General features: G+C 48.5%; 1 protein-coding gene across 1 annotated transcript; it reads right to left on the bottom strand.

Moving 5' to 3' along the window:
* Window positions 1-994: 994 nt before the first annotated feature.
* On the bottom strand, window positions 995-18807 carry EMP1 (epithelial membrane protein 1). The gene is given in 5 exon segments (NM_001082357.1): window positions 995-3211; window positions 3950-4090; window positions 4197-4293; window positions 6136-6250; window positions 18672-18807. Coding segments are annotated over 4 exon segments (483 nt in total). The 5' UTR covers window positions 6214-6250; window positions 18672-18807; the 3' UTR covers window positions 995-3044.
* Window positions 18808-20457: the final 1650 nt, after the last annotated feature.

Below are 20457 nucleotides of genomic sequence, written 5' to 3'. Positions count from 1 at the left end.
ACATGAACTAGCACTCATGGGATACCAGCATGTCAGATGGGGATATAACACCAGTCCTAGTCACCAGGGCTTTGAGAGGGGTCATTAACATATTGGCAGGAGAATACACCCTGGCTGGCACTGGGACTTTGTTGGAGATCCTGACTAAACACCTCCCTGGGAAAGGCATGGTGGGATGCTCAGAAGGTTTGATCCATGACTGCATATATGACAGGAGGCAAAGTGCCCCACGAGAGCAAAGAGAAGGAAGTAGAACTCTCATGTTAGTATCCTACAAGCAATTTAAGACATTATTTAGGCCCCCTAGAACCATCAAGAATCAATGCAATTTGATGCGTTGATTTAAAATATGCTGAAGTTTCATTTTCCTGTTTGGTCCATTACTCTGTGCAGCCATTTTATCCAAGGCCATTGGGGACTGGAAGATGGCCTACTCACAATGACTCCATTCTTAGCATGTTGACTTGACCCTGAGATACACAGTCTCTAGCCTGCTCTTCCACTGCTGCTGCCAGTCTTATTGCCCACAGAAAGCACTCAAGCATTTCTTCACTCATCGATCCCTCTCAGGGATGCCATGGTTCATGAATGAATGGGCTCCTGCAAATGTGTGTGATGCATACCTTTGTGAATCACTCTGTTTTGAAGACACATTAGAGGAACTGGCTATCGCAAAGAAACTTCACAAGTATCCCATTTCTTAATATCATACGACATTCTGATTTAAGATCATAAACCTCTCTAGTGGATTAACTTATGAAGTTCCTTTTTTTGTCTTAGTTGTGTAATTACTGAGTATAACTGAATAACAGTTATTGCAGAAATGCCTAAGGTATCTTAAGATGGTAGCTTAATGTCTCAAATAAATGCCAAGTTGTTCAAATCAAACTAACTGAAAGGAAACTTATTGAGGGATAAATATTGCTATTATCCATATTTTTACACATTTTTCTAAAAAAAAAAAAAAAAACAAAACACACACACACACACACCATGAAGGGAATCAGAATCTATTTTTATATTCCTAGAGTTATAAACATTTGTATCAAAATATTTACAATTATAGTATAAGAAATAATCTATTAATGAAGAAGCCAAATACAGTACTAGAATACCCCACCAATGTAATGCAATTACATGACACATAAATGTCACAGAAAAACCAGTAAAAGACACGGGAATATATGGTTCGCTCCAGTCATAGTTCAACTTTTTAACAAAATGCAACTCTCTTTTTTGGATATTTCTGATATCTAAATATGCTTCTGCACATAAGACAGGGTTCTATAATCATGTGATGATTAAATCATAATTATAAAGTTCATCTTCCACAGTTTTTGCTGGCCAATCTCTCTACCTTAGCCCAAGTAGTTGGGTGACCTTCCCTAGACATTCCCATAAACAGAATAAACATAGAGAAATATACTTAGTAATAGTCCCTTTACATAAATACCAGCAACTATGGTATAACAACTTCCCAAAAAGAGAAAAATACATAAGAGGCATATAAGGAGGAAGCCAGAGGAAGGTAAGTAAGCAAGATGTCTCAGATTCTCCCTGCAGTAGATCTTCTTGGGATGGTAAAGAAAATGTCTTCCTCAAAAGACCCTTTAGGTAGAATCTGAGATGACTTAAAATGCCTGCCTAACTAGGAATGACATACTACTTCTATATAGAATGCTCCTGCGGGCCCATCTGACTGGGGACCACAAGAGTTTTTGCCTTAAGAAGAAAAAGAAAATATCTGCCCATCACCTGCATTTTTTAATTGTCTCATGGGATTTTCTCATTTTCCTGGGGGCAGGCACTCTGTTCTTATCATGACTGAAATAGCCTATGATTAATACTTCACAATTATATAGCACCTTTCACCCAAGGACCGGTTGTTTGGTTTTGGTTTCTGTGTTTTTAATCAACTTCCCGAATTGCAATGTCTCACCTGTGAAACAGGATGGGAGTTTGAGAGGTGAACGCTTTTAGCCTGTGTCAAAGCGAGGGCTGCCACTGAGCCCAGAAGTTGATTCTCAATATGCATAATTAGATCGAATGAGCTCAGGAGTTCATAATTTAGAGGAAGGGTAATAGAATCATGTTACAAGGGGCTGTGTCCACCTCTCTTCCATTATAAACTTACAAGAGACATTGACTGCACTCAGGGGAATCCTAAAAACATAACCCTAACAGAGCACTGTGGCAAGATTTTCCTTTGGTCCCATAGTGTATATGGTGCCTTCACCACTGAATTGGTTGCTAGTGGCTTAAGAAACTCCAGAAGAGCTGCCTTGGCTTTAAGCAAGAGGCCTTGGAAAGTTCACGGCAAGAGATGTCCACAAAGGACAGCTGTGTGAGGTCTGGTCTGGGCTCTGACCATCGCCAGGCCTTCCATGGTGAAAAGTTCTTTGTCTTGGTTTAGCTAACCCACCAACTTGGCCTTATAAATTACCTCTCTTCCTCCCATTTTGTCACAAATGCCACTGATTTCCACAGAGCTAAATATCTGTTCTAGAAAAAGACAATGGTTCTCTGGCCAAAGGCCTTCTTTGGCCTTCCCATCACTGCAGACTGGAACGTGATGTTTTGCTTTGGATCAGAAGGGTGGGATGGCATCCAAGCCTCATGTACTCAGCACAAAGACAAGATCTGCTCTTGCCAGAACTTGTACCGCTATTTGAACTTGGTGCAGAAGGCCTGCAGGACCTCAGCGCATGACCCACAATGCACCGTTGGAACTGGAGCCAGAGGGGTGGCAGCTGATGGGGCCCCAGGTGGTATGTGTTAACTAACAACTGCTGAGGCCGAGTCTGGTGGCCGGAGGGAGGCTCTCTGGCCTGCGTCAATGTACTAGCCAACAACACTCTCCCAAGGGCAGGGGCTTGACAGTAGAGAATCTCCCCAGCCACAGTTTGGGTTTGGGCCTCTCCCACCCTTCCTTCCCCCTCCCCCGCCCCCCTCCCCACTGTTTTTCCTGCACAACTTCCGCTTCCCTCCCAGATTCGACTGCTTCCTCCTCCCCACCCCCCAGGTCCCCATACACTTGTTCAGGCTTATTTCTTTCTCAGGACCAGATAGAGAACGCCAACGACGAAGGAGAAGCAGAAGCAGATCCAGGCCAGGATGAAGGAATAGCCATGGTGACTTCGGTCAAAAGTGTTGCTATCGCCATTGGCGTAACGGTGAGTGTAGATGGAGGCTCCAATCAACACGCACAGCCCTGCAGCGGTGGGAGAAACATGTTATTGGGTTTTAATTGTATTAAATTTATTCCAGTTTAACATCAAAGTCAAGGAAAGATTTTTATAATTGTTTAAAAAAAAATCCCATTTCTCTCACTGGTAATGGGATAATAAACTCTGATTATCCCAAACAGGAATCCTGTTGCTTTGCCCTGGACCAAGCTTGGGGTCCTGGAGATAAACTGGAGATGGCAGAGCTCTCATATCTGAGCTGGTTTGTGTGGCTGCAGGTGTGGCATAAAACACAAAACATCACGTTTGACACCCCACTTCCTTATCTGGACCTCAGCATATCTAGGCAGGGTATGCAGGGGTGCAAAAGAATATGGGCTTCCCCCAAACTGGGTGGACAGGGTGGGGAATGGCAGGAGAATGCAAAGTGAAATAGTCGTGGGCATTGTGGCTATGCTTTTGTCTTCAAGAGGACTCCCACCTTCCTGCCTTCTTCAACTTCATATGTACAACCGCTACTGATGGGCCCGGCCACCTGGCAGCTGCACAGGAGCGCTAGCCTTAAACAACGAAGCAGGTGAGGCTTCTTTGTCCAGGCAGCGATCCAAGATTCTCCACAAGAGACCAATCAGAGGAGAGAACTGCACAAGGCAGTATCCCTAAGCCGTGTGCTCATCCACGCCTGTCACTAGGAGCTCCCAAGGTAAGACTGACTCAGCAGCCTCCGCTCTGCACACTGGAGCCGGCCTCCCTGAGATACTCACAGCACACCAGCATGGTGGCCCCTGACAGGAAGAACCGATTTCCCTTCTCCATGGTGAAGAGCTGGAACACGAAGATGATGAGCGAGATGACGGAGAAGATGATGGAGAGGATCATAAAGGCTTGCACTGCCTTGAGGGCATCTGCAGACACAGGGGGAGGAGAGCAAGGGCATCAGACAACTCCAAGAATGGAGGCGCTTCCCCCACCACACCAAGGTCAGCCTTGCACTGCTGTCTTTGTACATACCTTCATGGCCGTATGACAGGCCTCCACTGCAGTCCCCACTGGTGCAATTTCTCCAAAGACCTACAGATGCGTTAATAGAGTCTGAAACCACCCAGACCTAGAATTGGAAAGAAGCAAAGCATAGATTTAAAACAGACTCAGCGTTATAAAAGGAAAAAAAGAAACAGCCAGCTTACTAAGTCTTAATAACTAAGGTCCCAAGAGATAAGAGAATGTGAGAGTAAGAAAAAAATTAAATCCCCTAACTTCTTTGGACTTCACATTCCTCATGTCTTACACACACACACACACACACACACACACCAGGAAGTAATTCACCCATAGTGGTTTAAAATTCTAAGGTTCCAAGAAACAGAAACTCTGCATGAGAAAATTGGTTTTAAGGATGAACAATTCACATGAGGGTGCTTCAAAAAATGTATGGAAAGTATAATTGAAACAGACTTGTATATGGGGACAAAAAATGCATGCACAGTGCTTTCATAATACACATTTTCCATAGCTTTTTGAAAAGTCCTTGTATACCCCATCAAGATTATTTCAGTTAAGGTCATGGCTAACAAGAAAAAAAAAAAAAGGTCAAGGGAAAATGTCCAACTGGAACAACAGAACCATGAGGGCTACCAGGAAAATAATAATGAGTCCGGTCAGTAAGCTGCTTTCCTGGGAACAGAAGGGTCAGGCTTCGACTGGCACAGCAGGCAAAGTAATTTCAGAATAAAACAGTGCAGCAAGAGCTTTCCCATGGTGGCAGCTGAATGTGGAAGAGTGACCACGATGCATTGCCCCGGGCTCACCGTGGAGCTGGCATCCCTTCCTGCCCAGCCTAAGCAATTCCTCCTCTGGTGCTGTCTACAGCATGCACGTGCTTGTACACACAGAACGCAGAGGCAGCGACGAGCAATTACCCGTTCCTCGCTCATCACACAGCCCTGCGCCAAGCCCTATATTAGGGGCTGATAATTCCCAGATGGGCGGTACTTTGCCATCCACTAACAGACTTTGAAGAAGTTTATCAGGCTTGTTATCCAGAGACACACAGGGTTGGCAAACAGAAGGGTGGAATTACAAAATCCAGAGGAGGCCCCACGGGAATGGGTTGCATCTTATCACAGCTATGCTTAGATTAGCCTTGGTTATGATCACACCCGCCCATGTTTGCTAAGCTCTTCTCCCTGAACTTGAAACCCACTTATGTTGTAACCGTAACAGGGACCGAAACAGAATCAGGAACCATCATTTGCCCGCATAGTAATTGGGGGCCTTGGTTTTTTAAGCCCAAGGTGCTGTCTTGAAAATTTGCAAGAAAAGCAAATTGAGCATTATAAACCACCACTAGAGGTCAGGACAGCCCAAGGTTCAGACAGAAACACCTGTGGCCATCTCTATGGGATATTTTTGTTGTTTCATTTGAGTTAGTGAGTTCAGTGGCAAAATCCCCCCATCACATTCTACTCTGTGCTCAGAACTTGAATTCGTAGGTCTGGCAACCAAAGCCTCTCCCCCTTCACTCCCATCTGTCGGGCTTTCTGCACCAGCCTCATGGGTGTCCTTGTCCCTGAATAGAGCTTGTCCTTCCAACACGTGCACCTTTGCTTGCCCTCCTAGCTGGAATGCACCTCTGTTCTCCCTCCACCCAGCCTTCCCTGAGGGGACTCCCTCTGTCTACTGTTCCTTCTCCAGATACTGAAGCAGCTCACTGTATCCAGCAGTCTCCACACACCCACAGCCCCTAGTGTGACCCCTCCCATGAGCACTTGCCTCGATCTCTGCGTTATTCCATTGCTGGAAGTACGAGTGTGTGAGTGTACGTGTGTATGTTTTCCCACAACTAAGCTAGAAGCTCACAAAGGGCAAGGATTATGGCTTAAACATCTTTAGTAGCTCCTTCTGTAAATAGCTAATTTCTCAGTGCATGAACGAGGAGAACAGGACTCACATTGGCGATGGTGGAAACAAACAGCATCACACAGGTGGCAATGTGGACCACAAAGATGGCAGCCAGTAACACCAACATTGTGGCTGGTTTGGTAACTTGTGGGTGGAGAAAGTTCCTGCAAAGAAAACAGAAAGGGACACAAATGGTTACTGCTATGCACTAAGACAATTCTGCTCTCCCCCAAGTGTGAGCTCCTTGCTAAAATGAGCCAGTTACAAGAAAAGTAATCACAATGTATCACATTGTATCAAAAGTATCACAATGCCATCATTTAGTCTGGAAAACACCTTGTTCACCTCATTCCCAGTTAGCCTGCGTGCCTATTCATCTATTTACATACACCTCAATGTAATTACAATTCTGTTTCTTCTCAGGTGGTTACATATTTATTTCTTTAATACAGCCTGTTACATTTTATGGCAATTATTGATGTGTTATTTGTGTTTCAGAGTCCAAAAGCAGGGCTTTGGGTTTTTTTTTTTAAGGTTTTTGTAATTTCCAGGTTTCTGTGAAACAATGTCAGAGAAATTTCCATTTTCCACTTGGGAAGCGCCCAGGCTCCTTCCATCCAACTGCTCAGCCAGCAATTTTAATAGCAGTGAATGCTTTTGCAGAATAACAGTTATTACTCAATGCCTATACACTGAACAGGCTACTAATTTGATCCCAGGTGTGATATAAAATGTGAGACACAACTTTTATTATTATAATGCTGTTTGGTATTCAATAATTATAACAACCTAATTACAGTTTAATGGTCTGATCACTACTGATGGAACATTGCAGACTACTATTATTGCACCCCAGGCTTTGGCTGTGGGTGCCTCGGGGTAGGGAAGCTGCTCTCCATCTGGGGCAAGGGTCACGAACACCACAGCTCAGGGTGACAGTTCTGGGATCTCTGGGAGTGTGCAGCTTGACGTCCCATCAAATGTGCCTTCTACTTGTGCATGATGTTGGCACAAATGCCAATCCTTCAGGACCTGATACAGAAGACAGGCAGAGGCTGACATGTGGCTGGGAGACTGAGAATTAGGACAGACTGAAAATGTGCATGAGTAAACAAAAGGCTTTCTCCATCATCTTAGCAGAGTTGGGGAACCTTCCCATCATGAAATGCGGAAAACAAAGGAAAGGTGAAGGATGCACATCGGGGAGGCTCTTTGGATTGATGTGGGCTGCAGAAGGAGTGCTTGGTCATAGCCAAGACAGTTACAATGCAGGGCAGCTGAAAAGGACATCAAAATGACAGAACTGGAGGTTACTCATACCCCAGGCAGGTGGATGTGTGGATGACCTCACCCTTGCGGGGAGGAGGCAGCAGGAATCAGCCTGCCATTGGCCCCCTCCTCTCTCTCACGCCACCTAATTTAATTGATGCTTTGAGCGCAGTTGAGCCACTTTCATGCCACACCGGGTATTATTAGAGAGCACTGATACCATCGTTCTAACACTTCAGGTGCCTTTTATCTCCTCTTGCTTTCCCCACCAGGCACTCAAAATCTAGAATGATCTAACATACACCAGCATGCCTTGCTCTTACAGCAAGAGATGAGAGGCAGACAGTGGCTTCCACCATCCACCATGACCCTCTCCCACAAGCCCTTCCCTATCTGGGCACATTCCTCAACCCAGGCTATTTTTAAGGCATGTGTGCAGTGTAACCATGAATGACAAAAATTATGAAGTTTATCCTACTGCCTTGGGGGAAGAGTTTGGAGCTTTCATGCCTGCTATTAATAATTTCCCCACACATTCAAATTCATTTTTGCTTCTCTCGGGTGCCTGCACACCTCCACAATTCTTTGCTTGAGTTTGACAAAAGTGAGAAGAGGTCTATGGACCAGACCCAAGCTGAGTTATAAACATATTATTTGGCTGGCGCCGCGGCTCACTAGGCTAATCCTCCACCTTGCAGCGCCAGCACACCGGGTTCTAGTCCCGGTCCGGGCGCCAGATTCTGTCCCGGTTGCCCCTCTTCCAGGCCAGCTCTCTGCTGTGGCCAGGGAGTGCAGTGGAGGATGGCCCAAGTACTTGGGCCCTGCACTCCATGGGAGACCAGGATAAGTACCTGGCTCCTGCCATCGGATCAGCGCAGTGCGCCAGCCGCAGCACGCTGGCTGCGGCAGCCATTGGAGGGTGAACCAATGGCAAAGGAAGACCTTTCTCTCTGTCTCTCTCTCTCACTGTCAACTCTGCCTGTCCAAAATAATAATAATAATAATAATCATATTATTTGACCTCATCTGTTTCCTCTATAAATTGGAGGTTGCAATGCCAAGTGTAGGGGAAGTGCAAGCATTGAATTAGATCACATATGGAGAGCACTTAGCTCAGTATCTGGCACATGGCAGGTACTAATAATGGGGCTGGTCAAAATTATTATTAATATTTTTCATCCACAAATCCAGGTAGCTGCTCCCACCTAGTCACCACATTTCCCTGCATGAAATACTAGGCGAAAACACCTGCTGTCTGGCTCACAAGGTGGTGCACATAACATCACTTTGGTCCTCTTAGAAATTGTCATTTTGTCTAATGCTTCTCCCTTGAGTGGAGAAATGACTAGGAACACACTCTAGAGAATGACCAGGAGAAATGCACTCCTCTCAGCCCATCCTCCTGAGACCCCAAACCTTCACTTCACTCCATTCCCACTCCTTGCCCCTCCTGGGGAAAGAAAGAAAGAGCCTGCCCACAGGGAACAGTATTATGGAATCAGTACTTGGGCGGAATCCTCCTTGGGCACTTCTAGGGACTTTCTTGTTCCCTTTGCTTCTCATTTACAAACCTTTTCCTCCTAATGGTAGGAAGTTGTTGAGGAACCAGGAACAGAATACAGCACACCAAGGGAGACCGCTTACCTGAGTGGCAGGAAACAGAGTTCCCTCCCCAGCAGGCTGTGGGGGATTCAGCAGCCTTGTCTCCTTGGGCTGCTCTGAAAACCTCTCCAGTGCGACCTGACTACCTTTCACCCCTGCTCACAGTCTCCACCTGGAGGACCCCTCCCGCCTCACCTCCACCTGGGCCCCTCCATTGGAAACCCCCTGGGGCATGGGAGTGCCTGGCCCCTGGATCTCACTGCTGATCTAAGCCAAGCCCCACCTGGTCATTATTCCCCACCTATTGCAGGCTGGAAGAGTGGGTGGAGAAATCAAGCAAAGAAGCAACTCTTTCATCTTCAGAATTCTGTGATTGTACTGTGTCTTTCTACCATGAAAAGCATCAAAATGTCTTGGATTAACAAATGTTCTTATTGTACAAAACACCCAATTCTCTCCACTTATGGCTGCAGCCAGGAGTAGAAGTTGTTTAGCTGGAGCTATTACATAACACGTGTACCTTCGTCTTTCCACTGCCCCAAATTTGTCGGGTATTATCAGCATCATCCGTCGTTAGCTTAGAGGGGCTTCCATGATTTTCCATGGCCCTCAACCAACACTTTTGGAGAGGGAATGAGGTGACATCTGAAGCTTGTGTGCTGGATCATTGCTAGGCACCCCATCTCCATGTGAGAGACCCCTGGTACCCAGAGGATGTGTGTGTGGGAATCTATCAAAGAGCAGAGTGGAATGGGGGTAGAAAACAGATTTCATGCTCTTAGCACTCCACCTACCCATCCTTGGCAGTGTGGCTTACAGACAGCCTCATTCCCTGCCGCTGTGTCTCATTCAAAGGCACTGAGAAAAGACCCTTCTTAAACATTTCTGTCACTGAAGTATTGGCCGCTATATACACTGGTATATTTATTTCACTAAAGTCATAACAGACACCTCCCTCATGCGTCTCTAAAATGGTATAGGTGGTACTCCACGATAGAAATCACGCCCTCCATCCTAACTGGGCAGCTCAAACCAGGAGGCAGCGAATGACAGCACTGCAATTCTGAACCCCACCCCCACCCCCCCACCCCCGGTGCAACACTTGTTTGTGCAGAGCACCTGGTGCACTGGGGAGTCCCATAGCAAGTCCTTGCTTGTTTAGAATTCCCGTAACAATGGCATTAGCTGTAGAGCTCTGACGCCCAGGTCTAGGTCCTCAGAGCTAGGGAATTCATGGTGTTCTTACAGGGCAGGACCCCTTTGGCCACACTGTCCCAGCCAAGCTTGTTGACACAGGAGTGGTCAGGGATTGGCTGGGAAACTGAGGCATGAATGTTCACTCCAGGGAGGGGTGGTTGTTAGGAGAAATGGGAATTAGAGACTTGGAGCCACACCCAGACCTCTGTTATCCCTTTTCTGTTCTTTCTTCTGCCCTAATGGGCAGCCTGCCAGTTCCCTTCCCACGCGTGCCATCTTTTGTTTCTGACCACGTTTCTCCTTTTCTTCCCACATCGCCTGGGCCATGGAACAGCCATGGTTTCTTTATGCTCCTGTCTCTAATGAGAGCCTTTCCACCTCTCTCAATCTTGTATGTGGATGAGGTTCTTTACTCACAGAAACTTTATTGCAGTCAGTTGGAAATGACCCTGAGGATTGCGAATACTAGTAATTATAGCTATAAATGACTGACCAGTGTCGGGGAGGAAAACATGGTGAGAGCTAACCATCTTCTATAGTTGTCACCATGCTCTTAAATCTTCATTGGTTTCCTGCCTCCTGCTTGCACCCACCCTGGGTTAGGGTGCTCAGAGCAGAGAGGAAGTAATGAGGGTGCTGTTGGGTGCCTTTCTGTTTCTGGTGGGGACTGATTCCATAGAGATATTGAGCATGACCGACTGTGAAGGAGCAGTGGGCACGTTCAGATTTGCAAGCATTGGCTCCCTGATTGCGAGGCCAGGGACCTAGTAACATCTTCCCCCATGGAGTCTGTGTGCATTTACTGAATCCCCACAGGGCTTGTCTGGAGAATGGTCCATAAGGTGGTCTCAGACACCATCGCTGGGAGCAACACCCTAGAAAAACCTACTTCCAGCAGAGGAAGTGGTGGGAATCCCAGGGCTTGAGTCACTGAAGAATTAGCGAGAGCCTGGTAGCTCAGTAAACCAGGGGCTGGGAGTCCTAGGAACAGTGAGGGAGTCCCCTGGAGCTCAGCGTTCCCTGATTCAGTTGAGAGGGGGTGAGATCCTCCCAGAGGGGAGGCAAGGTGGAGGGTTCTCTGAGAAGCACACAGATGAATCCAGATGGCTTGCTAAAGCCAGGTTCCTCAGTTCCCAGGAAGCTCGAGTCAGCCCAGGCTTCTCCAGGAAGAAAAGAGCAACAGTGGCCAGCTTCCCAATTCTCTTGTCTCCTTTCCTGTCATCCCAGTTGGCCTGTCTCATATCCCACAGTCAGGTCACAAATTCTACCTCCCTCCTTTCTCCTGCATCCATTCCTCACTTTCCACTCTGATGGCAACTGTCCAGCTCAGGTCCCAGCCTGGCCCCAAGCAGCTGCTGTGATCCTCTCACTCACCTGCTCCCCTACTGATCTATCCCCTCTACCACACCTGGGCTACCTGGCCAAGGCACTCCTCTGTTCAAAGCCTCCCGATGGTCCCTGTCACCACCAATACAAACCAGAAAACAGGCTCCAAACACCTCACACTGGGTCCTGGAATGCAAAGAATTTGATTTCCGAAAATGAAAGCCCTTTCTTCACTATGACCTAATAAGTTCTTTGCAGGCAAGTTCAAATCCTGTCTTCTCTAAGTGTCTTAAGCAGTCACCTTTTTCCCTATTAAGCTCTTGCCTTCACTTGGCCCTTTATTAAAACAGTGATGGGGCAGACATTGCAGTGCAGAGTTGAGCACCCCATATTGGGGCATGGCCTGGGATTGAGTCCTGCCTCCACTCCCAATCTAAATTCCTGCTAATGGGAGGCAGCACATAATGGTTCAAGAGCTTGTCTAATATAAACACCAAATACATATAATGTTCAATGAACAAATCAATGAAAGAAGGCAATATTTTCTTCTATATGGAAAAAAAATCAATGTCAAGTGACTAAAGTCTTCATAAACAGAATCAAAAGGTAAAAATATTTCCTAATTTTTTATTCCTGTATTATTTTTAAAAGTTATTTAATGCACTACTACCACTGTGTATTGAGTACAAGTATGTGTTGAGTACTGAGTATGTAAACTTATGCTACATGATTCCATGTAAATATCTATATAAACATAAAGCTATTTCCTGGATATCCTGGATGCTTGAATACACAAGGACATATACATGCATGTGCTGCCCCTTTTTCAAGAGGAAACATGTGAATACAACGAAAAGATCTTAGATGTCTACATACCACTAACTTGTCTGCAGAGTTAACCTAACTACCTCTGTGAACTAGAAAACATCTGGACTGAAGAGGCACTTTGAAGTTCCTCCCCAATGCATGAAACTCATGAACTAGAAGCCTACACCATGGAGCTGTGTGTAAACGCCTCCAATCGCGGGTGCTCCAATCACTGCCTATCCTGACCCTCAGCCAGGGGAGTCCTCCAGACAGTGCAGCTGCCACTCTGGTCATGGCCACTCTCCACCTGGGCTCTGCCCACAAGGCTCCCAACCAGACTCATGGCTCCTCTTTTTCTAGAAAGGTTGCCGTTGAACAAAACTTCCTGGCCCAGGGAATTCACCAGAGGCCCTCATCTTCGACCCCAAAACCTCAGTCAAGTCATAATACAGCCCTGAGATTGCTCTTCCGCTAGCCACGCCCTTGTCTTTTCATCGGCTGCTGATTTTCCAACAGGGACAGTCTCCCCTGTCTCTGGACAGCTGCAGACTTTGAAAAAAGCTTTCTCACACCATCTGATCAAAGACTCGAGGCTTCCTCCCAGGCAGGAGAAGAGACGAAAGGCGCCGCTCCGGGTCATGTGACCTCTGTGAGTCAGTCCCTGTCTTGCACCAGGGGTGACCCCCGAAACTCCACGTTGCCTCTTCCTGGGGACCCTGCAGGGTGGCGTGGAAGCCTTGCGGTCCCCCACATGGGATCGCTGTGTGCTTCCGTTGGTTGGTTTTCCATGTGTTTGTTTCCCATGGAGGATCATTTGGGTTGGCAAAAGGGATGACACAGAACACAAAGAGCAAAGAAAGGAAACATTCCCTTGTGGGAGTGCCATGGAGGATGTGCCTGGAGGAGGAAAAGGCGGAGGGGAGGGGACCTCGGACGAGCTTCCCCAGCCTCCGTTACTGCTGTTTGATATCAAGTGTGCTTTTCCATGCTCAGTGCTGATTTTATGCAGGGTGGGGTGGAAGGAGCACATTAATTTCCCCGTGGGAAACACAGGACGAAAAGGATCCTGAAGGCCCATTTCCTCCTGCCTGAGGATAGCTCACGTTGGGCGTGGGAAGAAAGGGCTGCAGGGGGCCCCTCACTCAGTGGCATGCGTGTCACAGGGTGGCATGTCATGTCACAGCTTCCATGACCCGGAGGAACATTCGCAGTCATGCAACAAAGATCTTCACGCTCCAGGCTGATGACTATGCTTACCATGGGTGGTCCTGGGGGAAAGGGGGCCGCATCCCTCCCACCCCAACAGCTGAGAGCTGTCATGAGTCAGGGGCAGGGGGTACTGCAGACATAGAAGCATTTATCTGGGGCTGAACTCTCACAGGGTTAGGGATGAGGAGCTAGGGGTGGGGCTGAAGAGGGAGGGAGGAAGAGAGGGAGGAAGAACAAGAATCTCATAAGAATTCTGCCTCTAACTGCTGACTTTGGAAAAACTTAACCACTCTAGTCGGAGGCACCACGAGACAACGATGAAGGGCACAGGTCCTGGGTTCAAATCCTGACTCCAGCACTTGCTAACTGACCTGTCGGCCTCAGCAGGTTCTGAGGAGTGAAGGGCCGTGCCTGACACAGGGCCAGGACTATTGTGCTCTGTGTAAAATGAGAGGCCTGGGCTGTGAAATGGGTTTTAAGCTGCTCTAGCCGAATCTGAGCTCCCACAATCATGCTAACGGCATACTTAGTGGGAATATTGTTTTTGCAAACACTCACACGGAAAGCAGCCCCCCTCTCTCATTTCCTCAAGTCCTCCCTAGTGTCCAGGGGAGGGGGTGGATCGGGGCCACAGCTAAAGAGGACCAAGCCCAGCCCACGCCCACACACTGCAGCTGCTCCAGCCATCGGGCCGTGTGTGTCCCCTGGGTGAGGACGGAAGCTTAGTTACCTCCTGCTGCTGACAAAGGAGGAGCATTCTGGCAGCCAGAATGCCTTCCAGGGAGAGGTTGCCAAGATCATATAACCAGGGCTTGGGAAGAAACTCAAGGTGTGGCCCGGGACCCGGAGGCGCTTGGGCGGGCCCGACAGTAGATGGCGGCAACAGGCTTCAGCGGCAAAGCTGAGCCCCTGGATGGCTGGGAGGCGCCCTGAGTGCCCTGGGTGGGCTGCAGACTTTGGTTTGGGCTTTAGGGAGATCGTCTGTTTCAGGTTCAAAGGCGTTGAGGTCATTCAGCCCAACCCCTTGACCAAGAAGGGTCTCTGGAGGTGAAACACAATCAGAACCAAAGCCACTGTCACTCATCTTCCCAGCTGGGGCTCCTCCACTCTGGCATGATTTCTGTCTCTCCTTTTCGTCCTAGGGTTTGGCAAAACTTCCAGAATTTCCACCAGAACTATTCTCCCCTCTACCGCTCCCACTTTCACTGGGGCAGTAAGAGAATGAAGCCCCTCAAAACAGCGCCAACCGTCAAAACCAAGGCTTTCAAAGGCCATTGCTAGCTCCTGTCCTGTCCCCAAGGAGGACCACCCTGCAGTCACTCCTCTCCCAACATTCAGTCCTGGGCCCCGCCCCAGCAAAGCACAGAGAACTTGCTCTACGGGCCTGACACCAGGAGGAACGCCCTGGCTCGCCCCAAACCCGGTGTTTCCAATTCCTCTTCTCCTGCCACCCCGCCATCCCCATGGGAGGGGCCTTTGATGACTGGAGACAAGAGGGCTGCAGATGAGGGCCCCTTCTGCTCTCAGCACGGCTCTGACCTTCTGAAGTAAGAGAGTCAACGGGGGAGGCCACTGCCTTGTTGGCACGAACATTTACTGCAAACGCTGAAAATAGCCCGTGTGGCCTGAGCAACACAAGATCCTTCCTGGGGCACAAGCAATTTCCAGCTAAAGTTGTCCTGAAACCGTGAGGATGGGAGGTCCTCCAGCAGCAAGGGAAAGAGTTAGCAACAGAAACACCTCCCCGCTGTCCTTAGGTGTGTGGTTGTCTCCTTGCATCCTCCCCAAACACAGTGTCCCCCTCACTCTGCCTCCAGCCTTTCCCATGTCCTCCTCACACCTTCCCTTCCCTCCTAGGATCTGACCTGTCCCTCACAGGCTCCCATTCACACCTGACAGCCATGCCCTCACGCTCCAGGAGGGTCTTTCCCAGGATCAGCTCCGTGTCTCCCTGAGCCTGATTTCATTCCCCGTGTTTCCTCGTTGCTGTCACTGTGCTAAGAGGCTCCGCAAGCCTGCCCCTCCTCACCTCGGCTGGCGCTCTCTGTGTTCGATTAGTCAGGCCTCTTCCTTTTCTCCCAGGTGCCAGGCGAGTGCCCACTCTACCCAAAGGCGAGTTGTGTGAATGCCATGCCTAAGGGATCTCTATGTGGGTGGAGCAGAGGAAGCTGCCTGGCCCCACAAGCTGCCTACCAGCCAGGCATCCTCTGTGAGATGCCCATGTGGATGCAACATGTAGCCTCATTTCACTTTTCTGCCAATTGCTATGGATCAAGTAGGAGTTGGCATGAGCCCAACGGGGTTCTCCAAAAAGGAAGGTGGGATCTTGGAATTTCAGGGCCACAGGCAGACCTGGAGACCACTGGGGTCAGCTCCCACGAGCGAGGACACAATTGGTGTGCACCCAGTCACAGCTTTTACATTAGGCAGCTGTGGGTGTGCCTGTGGCGAGTTAAAGGAGGAACTGGATTCACGTGTTCCTCGGAATCAAATCACGGGGGCATGGTTGATGACACGCATCATTTCAAAGCTTCAAGAAATGTTCTTTCTGATCCTTAGGCCAAGAATAAGACAAAACAATGCAATAAAGATCCATTGCATTTGTTAAATATTAAATAAGGATTAGATGTTTACAGGATACGGAGCATGGGGTGGAGCAACAACAAAACCAGAATAGATACTTGCTGGGTCACTTCGGGCCTCCAGACCAGGAAGTCCTAGGAACGCGATTTTCACTCAGTTTAAGGAACTCCAGCGCTTAGAGCTGTCCAGCAAAGGGGGATGAGGCACTGCCCTTTCCCTTCTGAAAATTTTAAGGAGCTAGATGTTCCAACCATCTGATATGGGGTAAAAATTAGGCTTCTGCCTATTGTAGGAGCAGGGGTGAGTCCATCCCCCAAGATCACTCCCGAATTTGGAGTTCTGTGAATGAGATGAAGGGTGGACGGGATTGGCGCCCTCTCCTCTGGTTTTTGCCCACTCTAGGCTCTGCCGGGGCTGCAGCCAAGCACCTTCCTTCCTGAGTGTCCGCCTGCACAGTCTCTGCAGCACTCCCCGTGGCCCAGCACAACCTGAAATCCCCAGGGCCACCAGCGCCAAGCCAACAAGGGGGTCCCCATGAGACCCAGTCACAAGGCTTGGAGCTGGACGGGCCTGATCTGGCCCCCGCAGGGAAGCGGGGGAGGCCAACAAGGGCCCAGGAAGTGGTTGCTGTACTCTGCAGAGGGCTTGGCCTGCCCTCTCCTCAGATAGCTTCCCGGCCGGTTCTCAGGATGTGATCCGGTCTGGGTTGGTCCTTCGTGGCCTTGTGCCAAGTCCCAGGGCAGTTTAGCGCCCCCATCCAATGAGAAAGCTTGGGGCCCCTCCGGCCAGGGCAGCGGTGCGGAGGTCCTGCAGCTGCGGACAGCATTCCGCCCCCACCCCATTCTTCAGATTCTGGTGGAATCTGATCTGCCTCTGAGGGTGGAAAAAAAATAACCCTGACATTGCAGTGTTGTCAAAGACTAGTGGCTGAAAGCCAGCGAAACTCCCGCAACTAAGAGACTTGCCCACTGCTTTTGGAAGGCAGAGCAGAAAGTAGGAACCAGAACAGCAGTTTGTAAATCGCACCTCAAAACTCCAGGGGAGAGCACGCAGCGCCTCCTCTCCTGTGTAAAGGTGCAGTATCACGCGAGACACCACAAAGGGTTGAAGTCACAATGGTTTACACCCCAAGAAGTGCAGGGGTTAGGCATTGCTTGTTAGTTTTAACCTGCTCAGAACCAAATTAAGATTTGTATTCCCTTCATAAGATACCACCATTATCAATTGAATCATGGTTTCCCCAGCTCACATCTATGGGATCTGGAAAGCGTAAACATTTAAAGCTAACGTAGGAGTTCCCTGGATCTTGAAAATCATCCTTGCTCCTGCGTAACCGTTCCTCCAGGGCAATTTTACAGGCATTCTGCCTGCTTGACACACTGGCTGATTACATTTCAAACTTCTCCTCCCAACGTCCTGCATTTCTGAGGGAAATGCCTCGCTTCATCAGACAAGCTGAGTCCTGCCATGCTGCTCGTCTTGTTGACGAGGGGGAAAAAAAAAAAAAGAAAACACCAGTATCTATGTTGAAATGGGCCACACCTCTGCAGACACTCAACCAAAATGCTAGCCTAAAAAAAAAAACAAAAGCAACGAAAAAAGGCGCCCCTCGTGTCTCCAGATTCCCTCCGTGATCAGCGTGCATGTTGGCGTTTGCACAACTGCGTTTGGAGAGAGTGAGAAGATAGATGCAGCTCCCAGGCAGCCACCGCCTTCCACGCAGAAACATTGCACGAGCACTTTTTAAAAATTCTTGTATCTTTTCTGATCGGCCCTCTTTGCACTCAGCACTGAAACCCGGCTGTCTCTAGGGTGAAAGCAGAGAGCCAATCAATAATTTCCTACAGGAACAGACAGAGGCCCCGTGCCCCACCCTCTGCTCCAGATCCAGCTGCCCTCCCGCCTCCCCCCAGCCTCCACATCTGCCCAGAAGAAAAGGCGCCTGGAATCCACATCAGTCTCCTGAGCCCCTCCCACGTTTTATGTGAAATACCATTTGCCTCTTTCTCTAACGGTTTTTTTTAAACAACCCAATCCCCTCTTCCCAGCCCACAAGGGAGAAACAAATACTTCCATTGACACAGAAGTGAATGGGCAAGCGAAAGGGTAGTAAAAGCAACGGCAACAGCAAACTGTAAGCCAGGTACGTGCCCACTGGCATCCAAAAACAACCACCCACAGGACAACAAACCAATAAGCAAAGAAACAATTCAAGTCCCGAAGCAATCTGAATCCAAACGGAGGCGTCAGACACAGCATGTGGCAAGTTCACTGTCACTTCCGAGGTACACAGCAGTTTCTCCATAAAGAATATCCAATGTCCCTGCTCCGTCTACACATTGAGAGCAAGAATCTAATTATGGCATCACATGTTACAGCTGGGTCCTGGTGATGACCCCCCCCCCTTCCCCCCGGCCCCTCCTCAACATCCACTTTTCTCTACTTTATGGAAAATTGATCTCAGTCTCCACTTTTAGCTGCAAGTTGCAAGGATTTCATTCTTAGAGAACTGTAGGAAAACAGCAAAGGAGAAAAAAGCAAAAGTCAAGGTCAGAAAAAGGAGTTTGGTCCCAGCGTTAGGAGCTGTCCTACCTTGAGGGTCCCAGCGACAGAGGTGCCCGGAGTGGCAGGAGCTGCTGGCCGCTTGGTCCGCTCTACCGGAGGTATGTGACTGCAATGAGGGGAGGGCCCTGCGTCCCGAGGTTATAAGTTTCCTCGGCTGGTGAGCTGGGGTGTGTGCTGGGCGGCTTCTTCTCACTGGTGTTTTAAAGGAGTTTCTATGAATCAGTCTGGCTTTAAAAAAAAAAAAAAGATTTGTTGGTAAGCTACGCCCTGCTAAATTGGCAGTCAGTCAAGAGTGGCTGGGAGTGAGCCATCAATTCAGAGAACCCTGTTGTAGGCTCTCTCTGACTCAGAGACTCAGACCACAGTGGAAAAAGGAGTGACATTGCTTCAAATGAGTAATAGGAGTCACACAAATAGTTCTGTTTACCGAAGCCCATTCCTCCTACCCAGAAAGGAGGCTTGGTTACCATGGACATGAGGCCAAACACAGGTCTCAGCTGGGGATGAGGAGGGCGGCAAGGACAGCCCCCTGCTAATTGCAGCCCTAGCTAATCATCAGCCTGGATTCCCATTCTTCCTCCTCCGTCAAATGCATCAGTGGCTGCTCATGGTCAGGAATCATCAGATTTATCTCTTATTGAGGCCCTCCTGACCCTTGGGCACTGCCCTGTGGGTGGCAGCTTAGTGAGGCCCTGGAAGCAAAAGGGTACCCACCAAGAGCCCTGGTAGTCCCACCTCTGAGGCACGGGGCACTGATGGCAGGGCAGACAATGTCTGCTCTTTAATTATGCTCTGCAAGGGCCCGATCGACTGTCCACACTCCAGGAGGAAGTCCTCCAGTTAAGAACTTTGCTCTGGGAGCTCCATAATTAGCTGGACCTTGTTCCACAATTGACTTTCTTGAACTCGGCCAGTAGAGTAATCATCATCCCTGCCTCTTTGCACCACTTCTCTGACACTCAATACTGGTGCTGGGAGGGGCCTTTGAAGTCACTTAATCCCACAGCCCAGGCAGGGGAGGGGCCCCATGCCTGAGTTCAAGCCCGGCTTTCCACTTGTTGGCTGTGTGCCTTTGTGCCAATCCCTTAACCTCTCCATACCCATTTCCTCCTGCATAAAATGAGAGAGTAGGAACCTACGTCATAGAGCTATAATAAGAAATATATATCCATGTATAGGGCCAACACCAGTACACAGAGTGAGCACTCAGTGTTAGCCACAAAGATTGCTTTGCTGGAAAAGAAACTTAGCCCAGAGAGGCAAAGTGACTTATCCAAGGAGACAACAGCAGTGAGCACTAGTAGCTTAGATGCAAGTCTGCCACACCCAAGCAATTCTACTGCTGTGGTTCTCTGCTACATCCTGACCACCTAGCTCCCTTCAAGGTATGCTTTATAGTCATTCATTCAGTCAGTCATTCATTCACTCAACCAATATTTGCTGCAAGCCAGACTTCAACAAGGCCCTGTTCAGAGCTTTGGGTCATAGAAGCAAACAGGATCCCTGCCCTGCTAGAATTTACATATCATAAAAGAATAGAGAATGGTCAGGTGATCAAATGTTGATCAAAACAGGTGGTAAGACAGCAGGTGAATTTTAGTTTCTTTGAGCCACCCTTCTGTATTTTCCAAATGTTCTCCAACAAACCCACATTATTTTGATTTTTAGGAAAAAAATATTTCAACATGAAAATTAAGAATGTTTTCTAGGGAAAACAGCACACACATGCACACACAATGACACATACACACTCACAATGATGGGACACTATGTCTCCTCAAGTCCCTGGGAACTATAGCATATCCCTGTATGA

This window comes from Oryctolagus cuniculus, chromosome 9, assembly GCF_051225735.1.
Source record: "Oryctolagus cuniculus isolate XC-2025 breed Fujian yellow rabbit chromosome 9, ASM5122573v1, whole genome shotgun sequence".
NCBI lineage: Eukaryota > Metazoa > Chordata > Mammalia > Lagomorpha > Leporidae > Oryctolagus > Oryctolagus cuniculus.
This window is presented reverse-complemented; position numbering and strand designations above follow the sequence as displayed.